Source organism: Mesoplodon mirus (assembly GCF_964341445.2).
Source record: "Mesoplodon mirus genome assembly, chromosome: 1".
Classification (NCBI taxonomy): Eukaryota; Metazoa; Chordata; class Mammalia; order Artiodactyla; family Ziphiidae; genus Mesoplodon; species Mesoplodon mirus.
Genome location: NC_138976.1, coordinates 192,542,436 through 192,553,225, shown reverse-complemented (window position 1 = coordinate 192,553,225; position 10,790 = coordinate 192,542,436). Strand labels below are relative to the sequence as shown.

General features: G+C 40.3%; 1 protein-coding gene across 1 annotated transcript in view; it reads right to left on the bottom strand.

Moving 5' to 3' along the window:
• Positions 1-8,268: 8,268 nt before the first annotated feature.
• LOC309806979 (E3 ubiquitin-protein ligase RLIM-like) overlaps positions 8,269-10,790 on the bottom strand; it is a gene marked incomplete at both ends in the record, with an annotated part of 36,866 nt that continues 34,344 nt past the window's right edge. Inside the window, one exon of the mRNA XM_082626096.1 lies at positions 8,269-8,298. Within this exon, the coding sequence (XP_082482222.1) occupies positions 8,269-8,298 (30 nt within the window). The remainder of the gene's footprint in view (positions 8,299-10,790) is intronic.

Sequence of the window (10,790 nt, the reverse complement as noted above, 5' to 3'; positions counted from 1 at the left end):
CACTTCCTCCCGGTATGCTTTTTGTCTAGAAAAGGGTAAAAGTCAGTCAGATGACAAGTCAAGAAATTTACCAAAGGATTTCAAAGAAATAAGAGGAACATCAATATTACTTTTATTGACTAGATTAAATTATTATGTTTTTCCTTCTCATCCCAAATTCTTAAGAATAATTGTCAAGCCGTATTATGTTGAAAACTAAGTCCCATGTAAGCGAGACATGGGTATTTGAATTTTATCAGGCTTCCAGATAAAACTAAATTGTTGATTAAATCCTCTCCATCCTGCTTGCTCTTGTCCCAGACATCCCTCTCCAGTTCAGGAATATCCTCCTTTAAACAGCTTATTTAACCATATGGGACTGATGCCAGTAGCCTTAATATTTTCTGTACGGTATACTGGGATATATAAGGGGACTACCATCATATCTCTAGCATGTAGTGGGAGTTGGTAAATAGCATTCCCAGTGTGTATCTGGAAAAACAAAAAGGTTGTGCCTTTAAACAATCTTTTTTGGTGATAAAGCAAAGAATCAAAGGTATTTCATTACTAAAGAATCAGAGAATGTCCTAACTCTAAGAGAAGAGCACTTCTAACGTCATCTCAATATCCATCCAATCCAGAAGCAGAGACGATGGTGCTACCAAGAGACAGAGTCTCCTTGTGGGGACACCACCTTCAAAAGTTTTGGAAGGTACCCCCAAACATCACCAGTATTCTTTACACCCTGGCTTGTCTCTAGTATTTAAAGATACATCTGATACTTATTGATTCTATTTATATTTTGAGGGTGATCCCTTCTTAGGGATATCATCTCATATGCAAAGTTAAAAGTATTGATCATTTTTCTCTCCTAAACTTAAACTATTATAATTTATGTTTAAGGCAGCCAAGTTTAATAGCTTTATGACTTGGGGCCATAAAGGTGAGTGTTTCAATCTTGGTTCACTGTTCTGTAGGTGGTATATGGCCACTCCAGGTATCAGTTTTCTTACTTATGAAATAGGGTTTGCAGTGCTTTCTTCACAGAGAAACGATTAAATTTGATATGCTAACATAGTGTCTACCATATAGTGTACATTAAATGTGAGCCCTCTTTCCTATCTCCACTGGGTGTGGCCAACTTCTAGTTTTCTAGGATTTACTAGAAAATTTCATACCTTCTAGGAATATATGGCTTCTGATCATATTCCCTTACCATCTTCATTTTACTAACCTAAAGGCTCTTAATTTTTTTGTAATTCCCACATTCTTATTTCCTATCTCAGCTACTTTTCTGTTAATTTTTTAGAATTCAGTTTATTCTAGCAGGCATTAATTGAGGTAAGGGGAATTACAGTGGATCCTATGGTTAAAAATATAAACAGGATCCCTGTTCTCAGGTACCTTACCGTCCAGTGTCAAGAGTAGTAAACAGAAAAAAATTGCAATTTGACCTGATAAATTCTGTGATATTGGTAAGCCTGTGACAACACAAGTGAAATACCTAAATCAGATTAAGGAGGATGGGAAATTAAAGGTAAAGGAGCTGGTCGTACTTGTAGGCTTTTCTCTAGAGTTGGCAAACATCTGTACCTGTGTTCAAGGTTTAGATTGACCAAGACAGCCTTAACATTCCTTTCAGCTTAATAAAACTTTAGACAGGTTTCTTCCTGACTTATAGGCCCTTGACCTCCCCTTATTTAGAACATTTACTCTAAAAAACATGCAAATTCTTTTTTCACCCCTTTGACTCGTAAATCTTCTTCTAGTCATCTTGCCAGATTTACAACCCAGGAATGTCTTTCTCACGGACATGGGAGCCAGTTTTTGAAATGTAATCATCAAGAAAGATAGCACTGCATTCTCTGTGGGAGGGCAAGAGTCTAACTTCAGTAAGTGCTGATTAGCAAACACAGATGGCCTAATCCCATTAACCAGTCTCCTCCTAATGTCCTCCAGTACCAGTCCACTAGCTCACTCCAGAATTGATAAACTGTCCCACTTTTTGTTTCAGCAGAGTTTAGTCCAATCTCTCTCTCCAATTGCAAGTTTTCAATAAACTTTCCCTTGCCTGTTTAAGTCTGTCCTTGGACAGGATGCATCCAGGTTTTGTACAAGGGGAAAAAACGGATTTTTGCCCAATAATCTACTCACTGATGCCTGGCACTTTGTCAACTTTTGTAATTGCTGATTTAAATAAGTCCATCATGTCAATATCTAGGGGGAAATGTTTTCAGTGGCTCTAAACACTTTGAGCAGTGATAAATGAAATCTCTGAGTTCACCATCTTCTAACTGGAACTAGAATTATTTTTCCAAAAATATATTTCTTTACACTTATGCACAAAATGAGCCTCTGCCTCAAAGAGACTGTGAGTAGGCTCAAATATCCACTTGTCCTAATAGCTTTATACTCATTCTTTTGGTATTTCAATTATCTCAAGTATTCAGAATCATGAATAAAGTTGGGAGCAATTCATGATGATGTTAATCAATTATAAATTACTCAACAAGGGCTCCCCTTATTATACTCTCCATGAAGCTCTCTAGAGGATCAGCTCAGGTACTGGCCTCAGGCACAGTCTAGATTGAGAGAGGATTTCAAATAATTGATGGTTTTAGCCAAAATTTTGAATTCTAAAAATGGATGGAAATTTGGAAATTCTAAATCAATCATAGCAAATTACAAATTATCATCAAGAAAGACTGCATAATAAAAATTTCTAAAGGTTACTGTAGAAATTAAGCTTAAATTCAAATTTAATTCTAAGGTAAATAAAACTATGTATTCCATTTTCTTTTTTCATTATAAAATTTATAAAACCAGAATTTTCCTTCTAATGTGCGCATTTGGTGTACTTGCTTTTTATTTCCAAAAAAAGTTTCCCTAACTTAAGGACATATACAACATAAGGTACCTTAGAATTAAGGAAATATGGGAGAATGATTTTGATTACCTCCTCATGCTACATGAAAATTCATTACTTCAAACTTTCTTGAACAGTTGTTTTAAAAGATGCCAGTTACCTAACTCATACAAACACCCATATACATATGTACATCTTTCTTGTTGGGGAACAGACTTATATTAGTGTCAATAAGTGGTCATTAAAGTTAATGTGTTCATTTTATATAGTCATAATTTAAGATATAGTAGAAATTCGTTTGAACATGATATATACCTTTTTAAAATATATTAGAGACTTATAGAACCACCTCACAGTGACTATATTTGTCCATTATGAGGTTTAGAATATACTTTAATACTTAAATGAGTTGAGTATGATATTTTATCATTATACCTTTGCTTTTGTCATATATCGTGGATGTAGGGTCTTTGGTCAGAAACATACCCTCTATATTATAAAAACATCATTATAGAAAAATGTAGTATTCTTTTAATATATAATTTAACATGAAACTAGGACAGATTTTCAGCAAAAGAAGGGAGCTGCATATCGTTGGCTATTACTGGCAGGCCTGTTTCTGCCCAGTAATTACCCAGTCTTTACATACATGTTACAGTTCAGTGCCTTTAAGGAAATCCAGCTTTCTTTGCTCTCTGATCTTTTCTTCTCACAAAATACTTAGCAAACACATAGCTATTAGCTCCATAGGAAGTGGTTGTATACATCAGGTATTTTTCACAAGCCCACTTAACCAAGGTACCAAGTAATTTGACTAGAATCCAAACCAAATCAGTTGAAGAGCTAAGTGTGCAAAAAATCGTGTAACACACTAGATTCCAATGAGCCGCAGTTTTATTAACACTGCATCACTTAGCAAACTCAGATGGGGTCTTTGGGTCTTTAGGTTGAGTTTCTTTAATTGGCAAATGCTTAAGAGCACACTTTATTGATTGATTGATTGATTGATTAAAGAATCATCTTTTTTAAAATTTATTTATTTTTGGCTGTGTTGCGTCTTCGTTGCTGCACGCGGACTTTCTCTAGTTGCGGGGAGTGGGGGCTACTCTTCGTTGCGGTGCACGGGCTTCTTATTGCGGTGCCTTCTCTTGTTGCAGAGCACGGGCTCTAGGCACGTGGGCATCAGTAGTTGTGGCACATGGACTCAGTAGTTGTGGTGCATGGGCTTAGTTGCTCCACGGCATGTGGGATCCTCCCGGACCAGGGCTCGAACCTGTGTCCCCCGCATTGACAGGCGGATTCTTAACCACTGCGCCACCAGGGAAGTCCCTAAGAGCCCACTTTAAATGCAGTTACACAATGACATCATGATAAGAAATGCTATAGGAATATAGGCATAGAAAAAAAATTATCATCACTCACATATGCCCTGAGCATTTTCTGCTGGAGAATCTGAACTTCATAATGAGGGTACTAATATATTACATGCTTCTGATAGTAAGTTCTTATCACTTGAGAAATGTCATTAAACATTATATCTCTGCAGCTTAATCCTTCTTAACCTGAAATATACCTTTAGAAATAATATTTTAACAGTTTGAGAAAATTCAGGTATTACATAGCTATTTACCTAAATATTTATGTGAGATAATTATGAAAGCATTCTATTAATAACTTTTTGAAGACATTGTAATAACAATTTAGTCTTAGAATTTTAGAAAAAAATAAACAAATAAAGGTACTTCTTCTGGTTCCAACTGTACAAATGAAAATTCTGAAGCTAAGTAAATTGGGCAAAGTATGTTGCTGTTTCATAAGTTAATGAAAGTAAAATTATTTATTAAATTTTTATTTATTTATATTTTCATGGGTTTATAACACATAAGGTTCATGTGTATAATATTATATTTTGACATTTATATAAACTACAGTGTGCTCACCACCAAAAGTTTAGTTGTCAACTGTCATCATATTGTTGACCCCGGCATTGGGTGTCCAGCACTGTAGCTTGCTGGTCGTTGAATGGAGCTGGGTCTTGGTGTTGAGATGGAGATCTCTGGGAGATTTTCGCCATTTGATATTACATGGAGCTGGGAGGTCTCTTGTGGAACCGTGTCCTGAATTTGGCTCTCCTACCTTAGAGGCACAGCACTTACGCCTGGCTGGAGCACCAAGAGCCTTTCATCCACACGGCTCAGAATAAAAGGGAGAAAAAGTGAATGAAAAAAGAAAGAAAGAAAGAAAGAAAGAAAGAAAGAGGAAGGAAGGAAGGAAGGAAGGGGATAAAATAAAATAAAATTAATATAAAATGAAATAAAGTTATTACAATAAAATATAATTATCAAGGAATCAATTTTCTTTTTAAAGTAAAGAACAAAAATGGACGGACAGAACCCTAGGACAAATGGTGAAAGCAAAGCTTAACAGACAAAAGCTCACACAGAAGCATACATACACACTCAGAAAAAGAGGAAAAGGGGAAAAAATAATATATCTTGCTCCCAAAGTCAACCGCCTCAATTTTGGGATGATTTGTTGTCTATTCAGGTATTCCACAGTTGCAGGGTACATCAAGTTGAGTGTGGAGATTTAATCCACTGCTCCTGAGGCTGCTGGGAGAGATTTCCCTTTGTCTTCTTTGTTCGCACAGTTCCCGGGGTTCAGCTTTGGATTTGGCCCCGCCTCTGCGTGTAGGTCGCCTGAGGGCATCTGTTCCTCGCTCAGACAGGACGGGGTTAAAGGAGCAGATGCTTCGGGGACTCTGGCTCACTCAGGCCGGTGGGAGGGAGGGCTACGGAGTGCAGGGCGAGCCTGCGGCGGCAGAGGCCGGCATGACGCTGCACCAGCCTGAGGCGTGCCGTGTGTTCTCCCAGGGAGGTTGTTCCTGGATCACGGGACCCTGGCAGTGGCAGGCTGCACAGGCTCCCGGGAGGGGAGGTGTGGATAGTGAGCTGTGCTTTCAAACAGGCTTCTTGGTGGCTGCAGCAGCAGCCTTAGTGTCTCATGCCCGTCTCTGTGGTCCGCGCTCTTAGCCGCGGCTCGCGCTCTTAATCCCCTCTCCTCGCGCACCAGGAAACAAAGAGGGAAGAAAAAGTCTCTTGCCTCTTCCGCAGGTCCAGACTTTTTCCCAGACTCCCTCCCGGCTAGCCATGGTGCACTAACCCCTCAGGCTGTGTTCAGACCGCCAACCCCTGTCATCTCCCTGGGATCCGACTGAAGCCCGAGCCTCAGCTTCCAGCCCCCGCCTGCCCCGGCGGGTGAGCAGACAAGCCTCTCGGGCTGGTGAGTGCTGGTCGGCACCGGTCCTCTGTGCGGGAATCTCTCCGCTTTGCCCTCCGCACCCCTGTTGCTGCGCTCTCCTCCCTGGCTCCGAAGCTTTCCCCCTCCGCCAGCCGGAGTCTCTGCCCGCGAAGGGGCCTCCTAGTGTGAGGAAACCTTTCCTCCTTCGTGGCTCCCTCCCACTGGTGCAGGTCCCGTCCCTATTCTTTTGTCTCTGTTTTTTCTTTTGCCCTACCCAGGTACGTGGGGAGTTTCTTGCCTTTTGGGAGGTCTGAAGTCTTCTGCCAGCGATCAGTGGGTGTTCTATAGGAGCAGTTCTAGTAAACTCAGGTAGAATAAAATTTTTTTACATTCATTATTTTAATTAAACCAACACACACATTTTAATTAAAATAACAAACTTAAACTAGGTTTTATTTACTGAAGATTATCCCAGATTAACACTTGGGTTAGTTTCTATATTTTTGAGAGTTTTAGAAGACCCAATTTTTTCAAGTACTTGACCTTCAACCCAACTAAATAGAGCTCTTTTACAAATTAATTTTGGCAATACCATCCTAAGGTAGAAAAATACCACACATATACAATGTACATATATAGACACACGTACATATATAGACACACATAAACATACAGACAGAGGCAAACAGGCCTTATAACTATAGTTTTAAAATTTTAGCTATGATTAAGGTACAGTAATATAAAACTCACGAGTTTATAAATGAACAGGTGGATCCAAATTTTGTTTTGGCAGTTGGAATAAGTGACGTTCACCTGCTCAGATGGCTAAAGCTTTTTATTAATATTTGTGGAGAGGACATTTAAGATTTTTTTATTTGCCCAATTTCCAATTACCATCCCTCCCCGTTTTTCGGATGAGGAACATCTCCCTAAGATTTGCATTTTAGGGAATGGCTGTTAAGTCAATAGAGGAGATGGAGGTAGAAAATCTACATCACAGAGAAAGTATCCAAGTTTTCTCCAAGATGGAGTTTTTCAGGCATATTTGCCTGTTTTCAGAGGTCCAGGGTAATTACTATTTAAATTTTTCTTTTTCTTAAGTGCAAGACAGTTCTGTCTCCAATGTCCTGGTTTTTAACAATATCTACAAGCATTTTGAGATGAATAGGGGAGGTGTGGAGATTGGTAAAATAGGTGGAATTTGATTTGCTTCTAGAGCCACATTTCTGGTTTTTTAGAGGTTTGTAAGACAAAGATTGTTGTTTCCAATTCCCCAAAGACCTGGTTAACAGCCTATCAAGGGACTGATGTGCCCATCCAACTAAACTTGCTTCTTTATATCAGGGAGATTTCCAACTAAGATGAAAATTAAAAGATTTCTAGAGCTTGAGGGTTTAATGCAGTATGCCTTCAAAAAGTCTGTCTAAAGCATTTAAGAAAGACCTTTCTGAGTACAAAATTCAACCTCAGACCAATTCACCTTAGGGAGAAACCTGTACTATTGCTTCTACTAGCCCCTAAACATTGGCATCCAGGTGACCCATTTCTCGATCATTTGTAGGAGGGCCTGGGAGAACTTCCGGCCATCTGTTTCCTCTGCAGCAGGGAGGTGTTCCTCAGGGGACTGCCTGGCTTGTCTGATAGCTGTAGTATAATCAAGGGTGGGAAGAACATCCCTTAACAGCCAATCTAGGTTGCTGTGAGTGTGGTTGTGAATGGCCACTAAGCTTTCCATTCCTCTCTAAATTTGGTAAGAGGTTCTGAAAGTTGAGGTAAAAGGCTTTACAACTTAGAAGATCTGCTGCTGTCTGGGGGCCATGAATTTTTTGTGGTGTGGGTCCTGGAAACAACCACAGAGGCATTTCATAGGAAGGCCTAAAGCTGGCAGAGCCTGTTTACAGAGCCCTGGAAAGTGGCAAGGGTCATAAGGGATGGAAAAATGATCCCTACCATCTGTCTCTGGTACTTGTTCTGAATTCAGTTCCTTGTTTTTAGTATTTTAATGCCTAATCTGTATACCCCAGGCCTAGAGGTTAGGCCAGAGTGCTCTCTGTAAATCTTGTAAAGAAAGGGAAGTCAAAACAGGCAACTTGATGTTTAATGGATTTGGGGGGAAGTTGGAGGAATCTGGGGACCTAAGGGAGTTCACTGAGGTGATGGAGTTGGATTTTGAGAGGTAGGGTTTAGACCAGATGTCCAGAGAGCCGAAAGTTCTGGAGGGTCAGGGACAGGGAGTTGGGGGTAAAGGAATGTATAAGAGGATGAAAAAGGGGAATTTATGTCAGGTGTAGATGTTATTTTTGTTCTGAGTCTAATTTCTGTTCTCTCGTCTTATTAAGGGAGTCCCTAACAATAGCCATTACACTTAAATATAGCCAATTCGAAGCTCCCATTGTCTGGCAATTGACAGGTAGGATCTTATATTAATCTCAATATCAAATCAAACCAATAAGACTTTTTATGGCTTAACCATGGATGCAAGAAATGTCCCAAAGGAGACTGCAAACATGCAGCCCTAACAATATCTAGAATGAGACAATGAAGGTTGAGATGACAAAGGCCCCTTATGGCGCAGGGCCCCTTGTGACAGACTCCCCTGAGAGCTGGCATAGTCAGACAAAGAGATGCCAGTTGCAAGCCCAGATTGTTACCAGTGATTCTGATCAACTGGCTACCGCACTTGGAATCCCAGTCTTTTCAACTGGAAATGCACATAAGTATAGGTACCTTCCAGGTGGTGGAGACTAGACGTGATATTCTCACTGGTCATAAAGCTAAGCTCTTAAGCATAGAACAACACAAAAGGAAAATTTCCTGCACCTCTTTTTTTGTTTGTCATGTACACATGAATGGCTTCAGCTAAGCCTTGGGTCTCTTGGAGCCAAACTGATAGCTAAGAGGCATGTGCCACTGGATTGGGGATTGTGGTATTTTACCATGTACCTCATGACATGGAAATTTTCTTGAGGTTGGTGGTGACCTAGTCAATTTAACCCATTCATGACCAACTTATCCTAACCTGGGGGTCTTGGAGTTAGGTTGCAAGTGCTCTAACAGCTTTTAAGTGCTCGACTGTGCCCACCAATTCTGTGGCTTGCTTCTGAAATTCCATTAGTCATAGCCTTTACCTCATGTGCACATTAACTCACAGTGCCTGTCTGGTGAGAACTGGGAACTCACCAGTCTGTGAGGCAGGCTCAAATGACAAGCTTATAGGACTTTTGCCTCTGTTATACACTGTGGTTTTCATCCTTATGGCAAATGACACAAAAGACATAAACAAAGAAAAGAAACAGTAGGAAAAGAATCAATAGAAAACAAGAGTACTCATATCAAATTTTTACCAGAGTAGGTGTTCCTAAGGAACGAATTCACCCAAATATTTTCTCCTGCTAATCTAAATTTAGAAAAAGCAAAGGACTCTCACCACCTTCACTTCCATCAGACCCTGCAGGCAGAGATCTGGGAGACTGACATGAGATTTCTTCTTTTGGCTTTTGTCAGAGGTCCCAGGTTCTCTCAGCTGCAGCAGCCAGAGTGAGCAGTGTCCAGCCAGTGAAGGTCGCTTCATGGTTGCCAACTCGAGTGGAAACATTTTCCTACTACCCTTCTAGGTTCTTTGGCTGGTCTAATAATCAAATTGACCTAAGACATTAACAGGAGAAAAACAAATTTAATTTTATATGTATGGGAGTCCCATAAAAATAAGAGCCCCAAAAGGCAGCCAGGGAATTGAAGCTTATATAACATTCTGAGCTAAGGAAAGGGGTAGGGGTCTGGGGGTACAAAGGGAAAGAAGGCCATTCACAGGAAGAAAGAGATGTTTAGAAAACAAAGTTTGCCCTGTTACGCAAGTAAGTCTCTTAGGTAAAAAGTTCTCTCTGGTAATAGCTTTTTTCCTGGTACAGGCTCCCTTTCCAATGTAAATTTAAGCTGTTGAGGGGCAGGTAAAGGGCTTTTCCTGAATCTGATGTATTTTGATTATCTTTCACTCAAAATAATCCTTATGCCAAAGAGACATCTTTTGGGGTAGAAAAATGTGTTCCCCTTTAATCCTCCTATAATAAAATACAGAGTAACAGGAATAAAAAGAGAATTTTTAAAATAAATTTATTTATTTTATTTTATTTATTTTTGGCCACATTGGGTCTTTGTTGCTGCATGCGGGCTTTCTCTAGTTGTGGTGAGTTGGGGATACTCTTCGTTGCAGTGCGCGGGTTCTCATTGTGGTGGCTTCTCTTGTGGCAGAGCATGGGCTCTAGGCATGCGGTCTTCAGTAGTTGTGGCTCGCAGGCTCTAAAGCGCAGGTTCAGTAGTTGTGGTGCACGGGATTTGTTGCCCCGCAGCATGTGGCATCTTCCCGGACCAGGGTTCGAACCCATGTGCCCTGCATTGGCAGGTGGATTCTTAACCACTGTGCCACCAGAGAAGTCCCCAAACAGAATTTTAATAACAGGTATACCTCCTATATACATGGGAGGTACCCAGGAAAACTGAGTATCTCCCCAAAATGGCCCAAGCCACCACCTGAGATACCATCTCCAGCTAAAGACAAAGAAGATGTTTAGTGTGGGGGGGCAGTTATGGGAGGTTACCGGGCAAAGCACAGTAAATAAAGATGTTTGTTATGCAGATTTAAGACATTTTCCTCTCTACTGATAAGAGTTTCTAGAGATTTAGAGTCATCCTTCCTGTTCTGATATAG